General features: G+C 41.1%; 1 protein-coding gene across 1 annotated transcript in view; it reads left to right on the top strand.

The window, feature by feature from the left end:
* Positions 1 to 18,362, top strand: part of AK5 (adenylate kinase 5) — a 76,664-nt gene that overhangs the window by 44,430 nt on the left and 13,872 nt on the right. Inside the window, exons 9-12 of the mRNA XM_032697184.1 lie at positions 9,172 to 9,214; positions 9,981 to 10,025; positions 16,729 to 16,892; positions 17,868 to 17,984. Coding sequence (XP_032553075.1) covers positions 9,172 to 9,214; positions 9,981 to 10,025; positions 16,729 to 16,892; positions 17,868 to 17,984 — 369 coding nt within the window. The remainder of the gene's footprint in view (positions 1 to 9,171; positions 9,215 to 9,980; positions 10,026 to 16,728; positions 16,893 to 17,867; positions 17,985 to 18,362) is intronic.

Here is an 18,362-nt window from a genome sequence, read left to right as displayed (position 1 = left end):
GTGTTGTATACAGAAGCAAAGAAGAGAGTGGAGATTACCATAAAGTCATAATTCCATCTATCTGCCCAGTCTGAAAAACGAAATGAGAAATTCCTCTCTGGAAGGAAAGATCAATAACTAAATTGAGGAGTGAGGAACTGCTCACATTGCAAACTTGAGCTCATTTTGACTGTGGCAGTGATTTAATACTCCAGTGATTTACCACATGCTGTTTACGAATTGTGTGAGGCATCAACAACCTTTACTCAGAGAATCTCAAGTGGAAAAAGAATGCGTGTCTGGATACAAATGTGTCATGCAGGGATGTTATTGCATAGGAGATCTGTCATGAGAATGTGGGGGATAGGAAGGCTGGTTCCTAAGCAACCTTACCCAGCTGAGCTGCTAAAAATGACTGGATTTTAGGAGAACATCTTGGTAGTCACTGCACCAGAGGAGCTGGGGGTTACACAGCGTGTCCTGAGGACAAAGCCACAGCTGGCAGGGGGTGTCACTTGGCACAGCTGGAATGGAGACACACGGATACCACTGCATTTCCTCAGTCCTGGAATGAGCCAGGAAAACCTCCAGGGTAAACTAAGCCAACAGAGTGTCAGAGTTCTTCAGATGCACAACACTTCTTCCAGAACAATGTCTGACTGGAGGCAGAGCCAAGGAGAAGGAGTGCTGTGGTTCCAACCATGCATGTAGTCATTGGCTCATGTAGGAGTGCTCCAAAATACAGCAAAGGCCTTCGAGGAACACTTGGTACCTGTTGCTGAAACACTGCAAAGCAACACTAATGTAGGCAAAGATCTGGCTTTTCTGAAAGGGGAGATGGAATTTAAAACAGCTCAGGAAAAGCTTGAGCTTTGTATTGTACATTTTATAAATGAACGTTCAATTAAATTCATGTAACTGAATTAAAAGCAAGCTGTTGGTTTACTACTGGCTGTGCATGAATACTTCAAGAACTAGAACACCCATAATCACTAAGTCCCTACAGCACTGAAAGGCAGGAGAGAAATACCCACTTAAAAAAAAAAAGCATTTTTTTCTCCAAATCATTAATAACTATTTTGCTGGGTTTTTTTTCTCAGATCCTGGATTACAGAAGGAGTAATCTAGCTTTTCAGAATGACCTAGAAATACATTCTACTAACAAAATAGAAATAAATAAAGCAGAGAGTACCTCTCATTGAGAATGCCTTGTGGAAGAACCAGCCAAAGTTTCATGTGTTAGCAATGCCCACAGCCTTTTCTGGAATAACGATTACACTACTCAGTACTCGATTGGAAAACATAAAAGCAAAGTAAAGTGGTAGATTTCAGATATTTTCACCCACGTTAAGACTTCAGGAGTGTATTTTGGGCAACTCATTTTTGGGGGCAACAGCTTTATAGAGTGTTCTCAGTTTGCAGAACTTGCTGTCATGACTGGTGTCTGGTTTAACAAGAATTGGCCTTTGCTGCTGGAATGCTCTCAAGTGTGATAAAGGTTTTTACAGCTCGCTGTGTTCCTTTGTACTTGCCATTCAATTCCTCAACTTTGCCAGAGAGGCTGTCAATATAATGCCACTTGTTTCCAGAGATCAGACAAGTTTTATTTTTAAGAATTGGATTTTTAATTAGAAACCTACCATTTGGCTTGTTGCAAGTGCATTCAGGCCAAAAGGGAGTATTGAAAAATTGGCCTCAGGGAATCCTATCAAAGAGTTCCAGAAGAAAAGAGCATCCAGTTATTTTCTCATGAAAAGAAGCCTTTCAAGACAACCTTAGCTAATCTGAGGAATATTTAGACTAATTAGAGAAAAAGTTAAAACACACAGTCAGGTGACTGTAGAGTGAATACACTCCTGAACGAGTGTTTACGGAATTGATAACTTTAAAATTTGGGAAATGTAAATGTCAGGCAACCTTCAAGTAAAAAAGCCTCAAAAGTATATTTAGCCCCTCTAAGTATTTTGGACAGTATTATTGGACAGTTTGGGTTGGAATGGACCATAAAGATCATTTTGTTCCAACCCCCCTGCCATAAGCAGGGACACTTTTCACTACACCAGGTCGCTCAGACCCGGATCCAACCTGGCCTTGAACACTTCAGGGATGGGGCAGCCACAACTTCCCTGGACAGCCTGTGCCAGGGCCTCACCACCCTCACATCTGCAAAACATGGAAACTCATTTTTGTGTCTTCAAGGAAGTTACCAGTTCATAACTGAGGCATTTCCACGTCCTTGCAGTGTCAGAGTGCATTTACTGATGAAATTAGGTAAATGCAACAGCACGAGCAAAGAAGAGATTGTCTTTTTTTTTGCCCCCCCAAATGTAAAAAAGACTGAAAGCTAATAAAAGGTTTTCTGTTCAGCAGTGACAAGCAATCTATTGAATTTAGAAGTGTATAGCCCAATCTTTTCTGCAAGTGCAGAATGTTTTATAATTAGAAAACGCGACAGCTCACTTGAAAAACTCACAAGCAGAACCAAAATCAAGCAAAGGAAAAAAGCCCTGAAAGAGACTTACTCTCATTGTAACAAGACGAAACAAGCTCTTGATTAAAAGTTTTTGCCATGTAGTGACAATCCCTTTTCCAACTCGCTGTGGTTTCCCATCCAAAGCACATGGGAATCCAGGCTTTAGGGGAGCAGGAGGAACTCCATTGCTACCAAGACTCCAACAATATTTCTGACCTTACTGATCAGCATAGCTTGAAACTTAAATATTCAAGAGACATAACAAAAAAGGTCCTGAGAGCCTTTTCAATGCAGAAGCAGAACATAAATATTCATAAAACTGATGGGCAACAGCAAATTGTAAGCCTCATTTAACTAAAGCTCTGTGGATTAAACCAAAGATCATTTTCCTCCGTTTACTGTGTTTCCTATCAGTTGGCACTTTGTTTTGATTGTGTTTTCTCTACTTGGAAGGTTCAATCCAAGTAATTTATTTAACCCTTCAGACCCAGTGCTCCGGGGTTGTTATTACAGTACAACAAGGAGCAAAGTGCACACCTCCATCAGCACAGACTCCACCGCCAGGACTTCTAAAGATGCCTTTCAAAATTAGATAAACATTAATTCAGTTATTCGAGGAGTCAGATCTGGAATGTCATGGATTAATCATGTCCTTTCTCTTTACTTGAGAATATAAGGAACTTGTGGTGGAACAGCAGTTTTATTCACATCTGCTGTGCAGCATTAATCATCACAGGTTTTAGTAAAATGACCAAGAGTATCCGGAAGCCATTTAGATTTTTAATGCTGAACATTTCTGCAGTGTCCATTTCTCTTTTGTTGATAGACAGCGGTATCAATTTGAATTACAGATTCTGGTTATACTGAGAACCTGATTAAAAGAGGAGCATGGGATAGAAAAGAAAATGAGAGGACACTCAGAAAATGGTTGTGAAACTCTGTTCCCTCAACATTTGTTTTTATTAAAGCCCACTGAAAGGTGGAGTTCAATCTAGTTTAAGGATATCTGCAAAAAAGGGATAATGAATAAGCATCTGAAGACATGAAAGAGCTGGAGAGGCAGGCCTGACTACAGAGAAAAGATGTTTAATAGAAATGTACTGAAGTCAGTGAACAATCTGTTCAGTTCAAGTTGCCATGGAAACTATCCTATTAAATGCTTTAAAAAAAAAGAAATCAGTTCTAGAAACAAAGTACTACGGTTTGCCTGTTACAAAATGCTTCCTGGATAAGCTCAAAGCAAATGTATCTCGGTGCTTCTGTATCATTTTGTAAGCTGGCATTATTTGTCTCGTTCAGAATCACCATTGTACCCTGTAAGAAAGGCACATGGAAGAAAGCCTACTGCTCTATTTTCCACATGCAAGAAAAATTGCCCCTTGACTCAATCTGCATTTTTACTGTGAAATGCCAGAAATAGTTGTTTGCTCCTTCTTTGACAGATGTTATTTGAGCTCACTTTCTGCTGATAATACATTTATTAGGGGAGATTGAACCGCCAGGGTTAGTTGAAGTCTTTGCATCCCTAATTCTTTCCTGATTTTTGAACCAAAAGGGGCTGCCTGCAGCTCTGGTGGGCAGGACAGGGCACGAGGGTGCAGTTCCAGGGATGGTGAGCTCAGGTGAGTTACTGGGGATGGAAACCACAGTGACAGCATTATTCTTCACCATGTGCTGCTTTTATACTTCACTGAATCCTTCTGCAGTACCTCAGGAAGCCCTTCTCTGTGGCTTGTGGAAGGTGTCTGTACTAAAAGCATTACAATTTACAGTGTCTCACCATCATTTTTCAAGGCACTAGCAGTAGAATAGTGTACCTTTGTTCCTCACACTTGCTTGCCCCTCCACTGACAGACTGAGGCCTTATCCCTTCATGCACAAAATATAAGTTTACAGCTCAATTTATGAGTTCTACCTTTACAGCCCAGAGAACTTGCATAATTCTTGGGGAATATCAGGCATCCCACACAGTTGATGCAAATAGGATCCAAAGCAGAACTTTTCATATTGCATGAAAAAGTTGTTAAAGAAATGTAAAGGTGTGTTTTAAATCCTGCCCTCTCTGCCCCTGAGATTTACACACCTCACTCAGGGCTGTGGACTGGTTCTGTTCACGTTAGCCCAGCATTCCTGAAGACAGCTACCCAAACCCTTCCTTAGGAACATCTGCAGTAATAATTCCTATATTTTAAAGCACTACAGAAGAAACCACTTTTTTCTTTTATACTTCTTAATCACCATTAAAGTACATGCTATATATTTTTACATTCACCCATAAAACTGCAGTGATTACAAGGATGCTGTTTTACTATGTGGGATACAAAACTGCTCTTAAAATCACTTATTTGTGTTGTATTGAAGCAGAAGAGTGGCTTCTCTGGGTGCATTGGAAGTTAAAAAAAAATTCCCAATGTATTTTCAGAAAGCCATATGTTTCCTATGTGTTGGGTTTTTTTACTCCTTATGTATCCCATGATTGTGCAGTCAGTGTTAGTCATTTTGGGCTTAAATACCAGTCATAAAGAGTGAAAAGTGGCCTAGTTTTAGAACTCCTTCACAGCAGTGCATCTCAGATCAGTGAACTGTTTTTTCAGATAATTAAATTTCTTCTTATTAGAGAAGTTCTTTATAAATACTGTAGAAGTTTCTTATTGAAAGTTATAAAACTACCTAATAATAAATAGATGTTCTAGTAAACCTTGAATATCCAGGGTCAAATGTTAAGCAGAGAAGATCTTTGAGTAGCAAAATTGGAGTACAACAATCAGTTTTTATCTGAACAGCAGCAGCTCACAGGATCTGAGGGCCACGTGCTGCTCTTATTTTTACAACACCCTATTCTTGCCCTTCTTTGTGCCAAAATCTTTTTCTTTTTGAAAATTGAATTGAGACAGGCCTGATAAAAAGTCTTTCTTCTCTAAAGTTAAAAAAAAAAAAACAAACAAAACAGAAAACACCAAAATGCACAAACACATACAAAAACCCCAAATCAAAACCAAACCAACCAGCCTTAAAAAGTGATTTGAAGCATAAATCAAATTTAATGGTAAGCAACTGTATGGCTTATAAAACCCATTCCCGGGTCCACTGCCCTTACATAAAACCTGCAGAGAAACATGTCATTTTTATTTGTTTAAATAATTTGTGCCTGACACATTCCTTTGAATATTTACATTCTCAAATTCAAACTTGAAAATTGAGAATACTTTTAGGCAACAATCATGATGTATTTTAGAGTCAGTCTCACTCTCTTCTCCTTTATTCATGATTATTTATATTTGTGAAAAATCTGAATAAAATGAGTGAGGCACTTTTCACCACTGTTTTCCAGCAGCATTCAAGAAATAGTGATGTGATAAAGGAGAACTTTTTTCTTTTCTATGTTACAAAAAGAACCCAAATAAAACCCCCCAAGGCCTGGAGCAGAGGCTATTAATGGGTAACAGGAAAGCTTTCTCATTTCATCAGGTAATGAACATTCACAGCAGCTGCCATTAAGTCCTAATGAAGAAAACGTCCCCTCATCAGATAAAAAGTTAAATCTATTTTATTGATTTCTTTAAAGTGATATGTCTGAAGAGTCCTAATTCATTAGTAGCAAAACTCAAAGATCTGAAGAATTCTGTATCATTTTCTTATTATTTGCTGTGCCAGTGGCAGAGGTTTTTATTATGGATATTAGCTGGATGGGAACTAGATCATCTTCCAACCCAGACCATCCTATGATTATTTCACAACCTAGCAATGACAGGCAGTAACTTAAACTCATTAACCTGTTATCTACTACCAGTCAGATATTTACTAATAACAACCTAGATGACAGGAAGGCAGAATACAGTCTGACTGCATTTTCCAACTCTAAAGACGAATGTCAGATAAATTCTTTACAGGTAGCAAACTTCTCTATTTAGCAGTGATTTTAACGTAGTGTTGATATTGTTTAAGCAGTTACACAATCAGCTGGGCTCTTCTAATAGATGTGTTTCCAGATAATATTTGTAGATATAACTTGGCTGTAAAGGCATCTGAAATTACAGACTATCCATCTTTCTTCAGCAGTTATTCTTGTACAATTCACTGCTACATCATCATAAGATGATGAACTTCCTCTCCTTGCTTTCAAGCACATGGAAACAGCTCTAAAGCACTGTATTGCTGATGGCAATGTGGTGTAATTACCATTAGCCAACTAGAGGGACTTTTCCTGATGTGATGACTTGCTAAATCCAGCAGTTCTCTTCCAAAGCATTTTGGTAACGAGGCAGATCAGTGCTTTCAGGCAGATAAAGGTTAAGCCCTTCACAGTTTAGAAAGACACAATCAGGTCTAGATACTGTCGTCTGTAAACATGAGAAGACTGCATTAAACAGGGTGCCAGACTCTGCCAAGGTCAAACAGCAAAGTTCCTCACTCAGAGCAGCACAAGAAAGAAATAATGCCACTTTCATTTCTTTAATTTGATTGTAAACTTGTGATTGTGATCTCGATTCTTAAAGAAACTTGTGTAAACTTTGTGCCTAGAATTATTTTGATCCATAGAGCTTCAAAGGCATGATAAGAAGCTGAATCTAAAATGAGGCCTTTTTTATGTAATATATCCTTTACATGGTCAAATATTTTATTGTATTATTGCATCACAAAAAAACCATGTAGGGTTAATACCGTCACTTGAAATGTAGGAAAGAGACTGATCTTTCATTTGAAAATGTTGGCAGGTTTTGGTGGGGTTTTTTTTAAGATGGCAGGTCTCCTGCTGCAGTGTAATGAGCTGAGAATTACTGCGAATCAAAAAAATGAAAATATTCTATGTAGCCAATGTAATAATACTTCAGCCTAATGAAGAGCACTTGTGTTTCAGTGATGATGGGAACACAAGGAGAAAGCTGCAAGGGTAGTGCATGAGCCCTGCAAATTAAAGTAGCCAGCAGTTTACCCATTCTGATCCCTTGCTGTTCATTCCCCTCATCTGCTCATGCTGCCACACACGTTTCTCACTGGGGCTGAAGCTGTGCTGTGAGAAACTATGGCTTGATGACCATGTGCTCTTCTGAGCTGACTGGCATAACGTGTTCTGTGCTGATAACATGCACAGATAAAGTAGTATGAGAGTGCTCCTGTCAGTGCTATTATTGATATTTATAGACTAGGTTAAAGTGTTGATGGTATGAGTATATTGACATCACATAACCCAGACTGTGTCCAGAATATATGTAATTCTCATTTGTGAGAACAACAAAGAATTCCCACTCTAACACTCTTGCTGGCCAGCATTTGTAATTTCTCATTGATTGTACTGTACAGGATGTGACAAAATCATGCTAAGTGGCATGGGAGTCTCAGGAAAGAAAACATGCCAAGTTCCCCATTTCCATGGTGTAATCCCTCTGTAGTTCTGCAGCCTTTATAACAACTTTCAAAGACTAATTTCATCTTTACATTGTAGTTCAGTTCTAGAGCTTTCTCCAGTATTGCTTTCTCACTATTAACAGCTTATCACACCACACTTACTTTGGAAGCAATTCATCCTGCAGGAACCATTCCTTTGGACGCTGGAAAGCTGTTCCTCAAAAAACCAATATTATAGACACATAGAATGGCCTGGGTTGGAAGGGACCTTAGAGATCATCTTGTTCCAACCCCCCTGCTTTGGGCAGGGACACCTGCTACTAGACCAGGTTGCTCAAAGCCTCATCCAACCTGGCCTTGAACACTTCCAGGGATGGGGCATCCACAGCTTCTTGGGCAACATGTTCCAGTGCCTCTCCACTCTCACAGTGAAGAATTTCTTCCTAAGATCTAATCTAAACCTGCTCTCTTTCAGTTTAAAGCCATTCCCCCTTGTCCTGTCACTCCATGCCCTTGGAAAAAGTCCCTGTCCAGCTCTCTTGCAAGCCCCTTTTAGGTACTGGAAAGCTGCTCTAAGGTCTCCCCAGAGCCCTCTCCAGGCTGAACGATCCCAGCTCTCTCAGCCTGTCCTCCTGGGAGAGGTGCTCCAGCCCTCTGAGCATCTTGGTGGCCTCCTCAGGACTCGCTGCAGCAGGTCCGTGTTCCCCTTGTGCTGGGAGCCCCAGAGCTGGATGCAACACTCCAGGTGGGGTTTCCTGAGGGCAGAGCCTTCCTTGGCCTGCTGGTCACATGCTTTTGGTGCAGTCCAGGAGACAATTGGCTTTCTGGGCTGCAAGAGCACGTTGCTGGGTCATGTGGAGCTTCTCATCCACCAAGAATCCCAAGTCCTTCTCCCCAGGGCTGCACTCGATCCATTCTCCATCCAGCCTGCATTTGTGCAGGGATTGCCCTGACACAGGAGCAGCACCTTGTCCTTGACCCTGAACTTTGTGATGCTCACACAGCCTCACCTCTCAAGGCTGTCCAGGTCCCTCTGGATGGTATCCCTTCCGATAGCACAACACAGCCTGGGGTCATTGGCAAACTTGCTGAGGGTGCTCTGGATCCCACTGTCCCTGTCACCGAACCCTGAGGAACTCCACTCATCATATGGGGCAGTTCATCATCTCAGGATATCCTGGGTTCTCCAGGCTCACGTTCTGGCAACTGAAACAGCACCGAGAGCACTTCTGTGACATTGTAAATTGTGCCTCAATGTAGATTAAAACTGAGAGGTTGGAGAGGGTTGTTAAGATACACAGACAAGCAGATAGAAGAAGAAATGCAAACTGTGCAGAATATCCATCTCAACTTATCAATTGCTTAATTAACAGGAGGAGGATCAATCAAGTTTTTCTGGTTATGAGAGCACAGGAGGTGAGTTCCTTTTTCGGTGTTAATTGCCGTTTAATTTTGAAACCTTTGATTTCCCCTGGTATTTAAATAGTTACATAGGAGGCAAAGTAAATTCAGGTTATTTATCGTGAAATTTATTTCTCAAAGTATTTTATCATGTGAATCCTCTTTGAATGCAAATTAAGGTTTGTAGAAGACATTTCTATGCTCTTTAAGCCAGTGGATCCAAAAATATTAGAAGATGCTACTGTTAATCAGCATCAAGTCTCAGAGGTGTTTTCAGAAACTGGCAGTTATGAAAACCTCCTTGGGAAGTGTGAGGTGCTGAGAGTCCAAGAGGAATGAAAGGATTAATCAAAACTTTTCATGCCTAGTGGTATTTTGTAATAAGGCCACATAATAATGTGTCTTGTAAGTGATTAAGTCCAAGACAATAAAATTTCATCAGCTCAAATGGTGCAAGATCACCTTCTGTACTGGTATACATCGAGATGTGTCTGCTTCTCTCTTTTTTTCCTTTTTTCTTTTTTTGAAGAACAGATGTGTATGTGCAAGGTCTAGTTTTCAGGTAAAATATCTTTATCATATCTGCAATGAGAATTATGAAACTGGGAGATTACTAGGCTTGTGGATGATAGCTCCTTTTGGAATGCAGAGCATTGTAGCAGAAGGTAAATCTGGTAAAATCAGATCCCCTTGCATGAGTGTTACCCAATTCAGTTTGGTAAGTAGCTGACATAAAAATTAGTAGGTCTTGCCAACTAAAGGATTTTTATTTTCATTTTAGACTTTTCAGAAGACCTGAGGAAATCAAACATAATTTTTGTTGTTGGTAAGTAGGATTCCTGATTTAACTGCTACGTTTGAAAATCCCCATGTTTTTAGCTTTGATTATATGATTTCTTTTAAAGTTGAGCAGAATAGTTTGGTGGAGAATATTTATGCTACAATGATGGTTTAGTCTTTTGGAAGGGAGTTAGCATTTAATAACATGTAATTAACTTGGGTCTGACCATGCTAACAACAGTTGTGTAAAGCATAAACTTTGAGCAGTCTTTTAAAACAAATTATAACGAGAAGAATTACAAGTTTGATCTTAAAGCTCGGTACTAATCACTTGGAAAGAATAATTGCTTTTGTATCAAGCAGTTTTCAGAATTACCTTACAGTGCAGAGCAGGAACAACATATTTCCAAGGTCATAAGGATAGATACCAGAACATGGGGGAGTGTACATAAAAGTAAGTCAATTTGTGCATTCTTTTTCCTAATTAAAAAAAAGCCACACTTCCAAAGCTAATAATAAATGACTGTCAGTTAGGAGCTGAAATCTGGTAGCAGTGAATTGTACAAGAATTAAAGAAAATGCTGAAGAAACCTCACAGGAGTATAACAAAACTGTTGGGAGTGGGGGGAGAGGTAGAAAAACAAGCCCCCCAAATTCTCAGTGGTTAAGTTGCAGTGGGCAGCACTGGGGATGTTCAGTCCATGATACCTTGGCTGGAAAGAGAGAAAGAAGATGGGATGGAACAGGCTTCCATGGATACTTGAATGGGAAAAACTGCCTTGGTCTCAGGTGCCATTAGATGTATTCATGAGGAAATAATAAGATGCTTAAAAAGATGTTTTAAAGTGTGAGATTTAAAGATGTACATTTGAGGTAATTTACAGACTAATCAAAATAAATGCACCATCTGCCATGGCTGACAGATACTGTTTATAAGACAAAAGATAAAAAACAGGCAGTTTCCTCCCCCACTAATTACCCTTGAAAATTGTCCAAAAGGGAAAGAAAAAGAAATAATCTAATTAGCAAAGATTTACATTAGGGCTAATGTAGGAATTAATTGGAATAACAGTCAAGTTGGATTAATTAAGCAACCGTGTCAACGTTTTACCCAGAGAGTAAAGCAGAGACATAGAACCAGCAAGTGGAAAATACAGGAGATAAGAGCAGGATAATAAAAGAGGCAAAAACTAAGGTAAATTTGGCCTGTAAAGTAAAATTCCAGAGCATAAAAATAAAACCCACAGAGATGTAAAAATAAATTTGGGTGATGCTGTAATACTCAAAACTTATGTAATTATTGCCAGCCATTACAAAACCAAAAAACCACAACATAAAAAACAGCAAAAAATTTTTGTCATCAATTTGAACTGCAGTGAATGACGTTCTGATCAGTGCTAAACTGCTGCAGTACTCCATGCTGCATCCACAAAACTGTCACACAGAACAGTTGCTGGGGTCATTGCCCTTCCCTGTCCTCTCCAGGAGGTTCATAAAACAGAGCCATGTTTGGCTTTGGTTGAGGCTGGAAGTGGAACGGGAGGTCTCGGGAATCTTTGTGCCCTTTGGATCAGAAACAAACTCCCCACTGACTCGTAAATGAGGTGGTTAAAGCTCAGTCAGTGTAACCAACGTCCTCTGCAGAACCTTTGTTATGTTCTTGCTGATGTACTAAAGCTGGTAATTGCTTAAGCTCAGTGTAAGGAAGATCAGCTTTTTAGCTGACACTGAAGATATTCTCACCATTGACACTTAGAAATAAGACATTATCAGCTGCAGACAGTAGCTTCTTGTGCACGCACCAGAAATAAATAAATCATGAAACCCAAACTCTTTATTTGTCCAATGTATGTCAGACCTTGAATGACCTAATCTAATTCAATTTATCATTAATTTAGCCCCTGCTTGAGTAGAACATTTAACCAGATAAGGTCCCTGGCAGCCTAAACTGTGCCACAGTAACTGTATTTCAGAAAGGCATAGGATGAGCAATACTGATAATTAAACCCCCCATCAGCCCCAGCACTAACTGTAGAAGCTGAGGAAGGCTGATTTCCCTGACTTCCCATGACTTGAACATCACGTTTTCTTTAAGAAGGATGAAAACTCAGTGATGTCCCAGGACCCCACATCATTCTGCCAACATGTGCTCCAGGTTGTTTTCCGATTAAAATTATCTTTCAGAAAAAAAAAACCACCAAAAAAAGGTATTGAGGTTTTTTTGTTGTTGAGGAGCTATTGAGAAGCCTTCAAACGCCATATTCTGAAGTTAAGGCTTATTTTTACTTGTATAAATAATACAAGTAGCATTGAAGGTAAAATTGCCACACTGAACAAGTCCTCCAAAATCATAGTTTGAATGTAGGGACAGATTAACTGGGGTTATTTTGGTTTCAGTTCTGACTTCTGAGGCTCCGTTGTTGCAGGTTTCCCCTGCAAGCACTTTTCCATGATACAGGGATGATACCCATTGTGATAACAAGGTCTAGAAATTGAAACATTTTAAAATGAATGGTGGGACTCTCTTGTAAATCTTACTGCTGGCACCTTATGTAAATGTTCGTGATATTTTGGTATATGATAAACTTGTGAGATTTAAAACAGAGACATCTCAGTCTGACAGCATGACACTTTTGCCTTATTAACATTTCTGACAGCAAGGCTGGTTCTTGAACTGCTCATATTGCTTGTTCCTGTCCCTGCTCACTCCCAGCAGCAGTCCCAGCTCCCTCTGTCATCACTAATTCATTGGGTTGTGGTGTTGTGTTGTAGGTCAGAGCGGTACATTTGAGTGACATGCCCAGGCTTCTGGTCCTTCTTAGTCTGGGGGAGGCTGGGGCAGGAGGGAGAACTGAGATCCTTTGCTGATCTCAGGCTGGCTGCAGTTAAATATTCAGAAGTGCTGCTTGGACAAGTGTCATGTCCCCAACCCACTGAGACCACTCCTTTTCTCCCCTTGAAGTGCTCCCTGGGAAGCCTTTCTGCAGTCCATGATTAAACAGGGAAGGGTAACCACCTAAGTCAGCAGCGCTGCCAGAAAGTTATTTACCAGGAAATCCCCTCACACAGGCAGATGAATCAACAGAATGGAAGGGAATGCTGCTCTGAGGGATTGCACAGACCTTTTAATCCAGCCTTGTCTACAGAAAAGCAATATACAGAACTGCATTTAATTTCTGTGCCAGTACCCTGGTTCCACGTTCTTGCTTCCTATTTGTATAAAAACTACAAAGGGAGACACAAAGGATCCAGTTTCCAAAAACAATCGCACCGACTGATACAATGTTTCTAATTTCTTAATCTGCAGTTTTTGTTTTTTGTTGAGTTAACAAACGAGCTTTAAAGCAAGATGTACTGCACTGAGCAATACTAGCACAACACAAAAGCCTGCTAACACTGAAGAACTACTGGTAGTTCTACATCGTCCTGCAGGTTACAGCACACTCCTAATTCCTCTGGCTGTTTTCCAGGCTTTAGCCCTTTACCTTCGTGTCATATATAGAAATTAGAAGACAACATGATTAGTCTGAATAGCAAGTTCCCAAGAACCAAGACATATTTTTTCCAAACTCTATGTAGGCAGAGGATGACAGCACACAGAAAAAATGACAGCGTTCACAAAGAATCTTTTGCCTTCACAACAAAAGTGGGGACGTATTTTCCTCCTGACAGTTGAGCCACTGGGAAAACTTGACTACCTTTTTCAGTGCCTCAAGTATTTTCCATTTGAAAAACAACAAAACAAGTTGCAGTGGAGCCTTCTTAACCGAAAAAAAATGTTTTGCTACCTTTTGTTTATGCTTCACAGGCATAAACACATAAACTTTGTTCCAAATAAACTTTCTTCAAGTAAATTATTAATCTCTTTCTTTAGAAAAATGTGTAGATTTAATAAAGACATCCTCTAAAAGAACAGATACAGTTTTTGTAACACTACAAATTGATAGTGAGCTTCAATGACCACAGGGTTAATTTGCTGTTAAAGCTGCTTACGTAGCAATCAGGTAAGGATATACCCTGAGCAAGAAGGAAGCATCTGATTAGTAAGAAAATGCACTTTCACGTTCTTTCCCACCAAAATAGCTCTACTTCAGTCACATGAGATACTTCAGAGGGCGACAGGACACTAAATAATACTTTAATTTCAGACATGTAAGTTAATACTGTTGTAAAGGCCAAGTGTGTGCTCAGCCCTCAACGCTGAATTTCCTGGGGAATTCAGCCTCTCCTCAGGTCAGGCCAAGCAAGAACTGCAGCCTCATTCATTGATAAGAAAGCACAAGACTTGGTAAAACAGGTCACATAAAATTGTTAAGCAATAGAATGCTTTGTTACTCGTCAAATGAATCTAAATTATTAGCAGTGGCTATAAAAATTACCATTTTCAGCACATAACATACTTAATTATGTCTTTTCCTCTTTAAAGAGCTCAGCATTTTAATTTCTGCTTTGTTGGAACTCTCCTACAAAAATAAACACGGTCAATTTTAATTATTGTTTGGGGTGCACACATGGTGTATGGATATGTATTGTGTCATTCTGACAGTGTTCTCTTTTAAAACACTAACAGACAAGGGTATTAGAAACACATCAACTTTTCTGAATATTTACCTACTAAACAACAAAAAATTTTCCTTGTATTGTTATTTCTAAAAAGACATCTAGTTTATTTAGTATACGAAGAGAATCTACGACATTTCTGGTTGGGCTCTACATCAGGAGAGAAACAGTTATATAAGAAACAGAATAAAATAATCTGTATAGCTGGTGGTTTTTTTAATACTGTATATACAGACCAAATCAATAGGATTAAATCACTGCACTGCTAGCATATTCAATGCCAGGAGATAGAATGTGTAAACAAGCACATTCACGCACAAACTTACTGATCTAAAAAACCAAAACAGACCAGAAATACAAGTAATTGCCACTCAGATACTTAATGGACTCATTACAGTTAATTTGCCTGTAATTTCTCCACATCTGTTTCTTTGTAGCCACTCCTATTTTTTCCCTTTTTTCTTTCAACCGGTGCTTTTACAAAACAACAACGTTCTTCATGTTAAAGCAATAGGAGCACAGAATTCAGCCCACGTCGGCAAGAAAAGATGAGCCTGTGACAAAGATAGTTCTAGCAAAAGATTGTAGTACAGGTGTGATTCTCACACCACGGGCTGATAATTGTCTTTGTGAAGCTGAAGTAAAAGACTGCAGATCACAGCAGACAAGCCCCTTCCTTTGATGCTACTGCCTCATGACCCCATTTTTAATCTTAGCTACAGTGCTGTAACTTCTCTGAAAATCACGTGCTCGGAGCAATTATTTCTTGAATTGAATGCAAAAGTTAGAAGAAAATTCACTCTGTTGTGACCGTGTTATTCCTGCCTTTGTTTGTGGAAAAATAAGCAAACAGGGAAACCATGTATTTTGTAGCATCTTCCTTACACGTAGCAGGGCTGTGTAGTCATACTTGCAGTCCCAGCAGTTGATAAATACACGAGTCACATACTGAAAAAACTTTAAGAGCTTGAGCACTGTCTCCCTACTAGGGTATAATTACCTCCTGCTGCAGTAGATCTCCTGAATAGATCTGTCAAAGACTGTAAAATTGCTACTACATGCAGTGGATTTTCTCCACAAGCTCCAATATTGGGGCTTTGCTTTCCCGCCCTCCCCATCTCCCCTCACACCCCGGTGCCATCACGGCCCCTCAGCCCTCAGGGCCTCACCTCAGCTCCACCACGGCTCTGGGGTCACGGCCACAGCAGCGGCATCCATGACGAGCAGCTTCCAGCAGTTTCCATGGACTGTCCATCTCTCCAGCCGGGCTGGGATGGCTGCAGCACCTCGGGAGGCGACCGAAAACGCCTTTGGCTTTTCGTGTCCTTGGCCGCCAGGGAGAGGAGGGAGAAGCACTGAGGTGATGGGCCAGGGCGGGAGAGGGGTGTCCAGAGCAGCCCCACAGAGGCAGAGCTTTGGGGCTCTCGGGTGGAGACCACTCTCCTGTCCAAGGAATCAGGAGGCTTGAGGCACCATTCCTGCCGGGAGAACACCCACAGCATTCCCTGGGTCACTGCCCTTCCCCTCCTGCCCTCTGTCTCCCACCTGTCCTGTGGGTAGGGCGAGGGCCAGGTACAGGTGCCTTCCCTCCAACCTGGGGAGAAACCACTGAGCGGCTTCACCTGTGTGGCCTGTTGTTGAGGTGCCTGTGACCCTGTGGGTGTTTGGCTCTGGGCAGGGGGGTTTCCAGCCGAGTACAGCTGCGGATGCAGGAGAGCAGGAACTGGCAAGGTCTCCCTGTGCCCTTGGCAGCTGCGCTCCCACATTTCCCGGGAGCAGGTGTGAAGAGCAAGGCAGCACCACGGCAGCAGCTGCAGTACCTGGTGCTCAGTTTTGGGCAGAGCCACCAGCACCTGAGAGCTTTCCAGCTCAGAGGGAAAGGATGCAAAACTCTGCTCTTATGTTCACCACAGTTACTGCACACCTGCGTGCATCCCATCTGACAGAGGCAGGTTTTGCTGGCTCTTTGCCTACACGTTTCCGTCCCATAAGTGGGGGCAAAATATTTCCCTCACAGTGATGCAATGAACGTTACTTTCCTACTATTTGTTGCAACTGTCAAAATGAACATATACTGAGTCAACTACCCTTCCCCACAGGCTGTGTGTTTCATGTTTTTCCTTAACATGCTAATGCTGTTAGGCAGACATTTATTCTCTTCTAATCTAGATATTTTTTCCCTCACAAAGGTGGGCCCGGCTCTGGCAAAGGTAGCCAGTGTGAACAGTTAGCCAAGAAATACGGATTTTCTCACCTGTCCACTGCTGACCTTCTCCAAAATGAGTTATTGTCATTATCAGAGAGAAGTAAATTGATCAAAGACATCATGGAATGTGGTGAACCTGTGCCTGGTGTAAGCAACAGTTTTATTTGGGGCCCTAAGGTTAAACAAAGGCAGTGGTAGGTAGATTGTCTAAAAGGGTGGAAATAAGATAGTGGAGCTGATGATTCCCATTCCAGTAAAACTGATCTGTAACCTGAGGTAGAAGTTTCCTCATTACCAAATCTGGGGCACTTGTTTCTCCTTTCAGTGCCAGTATTTCTTTACATTTCAGACTCATATAGGCAGCAAATTAGACATGAAATACAGTGAGACAGACGCATTGCAAAATGTAAGTATAAGTACAGGAAACAGTCCTTTTTATAGCTTTGCATTTCAGATTCAGAGCTGGTCCTCCTGGCAGCTATTCTGAATCACAGTACCTGCAGCAGTTCCCTGCAGAGCTGGCTGACATCCCAGACTAGCTGGACTGCGGATTAAGGGAGACTGAAGGCAGAGGGTGTTGTTCTCAGCTGGACTTGAGTTTTACATGGCAGGTCTGCAGCCCCAGCTCCTGGTGGGTCTTCAGCAAGTGCAGCTGGATTGTGGGATGTGTCTGTTAATGAAAGATACTGGGAAGTGCTGCTCGGGGGAAACTAAAAGCTGTGCTCAGGCTTGATTTTGATTGCTTTGCTCTTCAGCGTGTTTGGTCAGATGGGGTCACTTTCCATGCAGTGTAATTATATCAGTGACACAGCCAAATGCAATCAGATTGGAAAATGCTGCAGCACTGCTCCAGAATTTCACAGGTATTAACATTCATTTTGAAACTATGAAATATTCCCAGGTACCTAGAGGGCACTTTGGGTGGATTGCAGCACTAGATTTGTGTGGCATAGCTGGTCTTGAGAGAAGAAAAAACACAAGAAAAGACACCTGCGTTCACAGGATTGACTTTTAGCCAAACGGGGCCATTTTCAAGGGGGTAGCATTAGAGTCAGTGTAACAAACAAAGGTATCAATCTTTTTCATTAATTAACCAAATAACTCCCTTTCTTTCCTGTGCAGGGTATTGTTCTAGAGCTGCTGAGGGAAGCCATGGTTTCCAGGCTAGGGGACACAAAAGGATTCCTGATTGATGGGTATCCCCAAGAGCTGAAAGACGCAGAAGAGTTTGAGAGCAAGGTGACCAGATAATTGTAATGCTGTTATAACTCCTGTTCAGATACAACTGTACTTCTGGTGCTGCTTGGGTCCCCATCTTTAGCTGATTGCAGCAGGGCCATGAAAAGAGCCAGTCCAGCAGCACTGTGCTGCTCATCACTGAAACCTTTGCACCCCATCAACATACCAACTCCAGCTTTTGCCCTTGCCTACACAGACTCCAGAGTACAAGGAGAAGCAGAGGCTGATTTTACTCAAATTTAGTGCAAACCAGGAACAACTCACATTTAGTGGCAAGCACCATTTCAGAATCAGTTTTGTGATTCTAGTGGATGGCACCATACTTCTTAGGAAAATCTCATCTATTTGATGTAGATTCATGAATGTACGTATCTTCCC

This window comes from Chiroxiphia lanceolata, chromosome 9 (genome assembly GCF_009829145.1).
Source record: "Chiroxiphia lanceolata isolate bChiLan1 chromosome 9, bChiLan1.pri, whole genome shotgun sequence".
NCBI lineage: Eukaryota > Metazoa > Chordata > Aves > Passeriformes > Pipridae > Chiroxiphia > Chiroxiphia lanceolata.
Note: the sequence above shows the minus strand (reverse complement) of the source record. Positions and strands in the feature narration are given on the sequence as shown.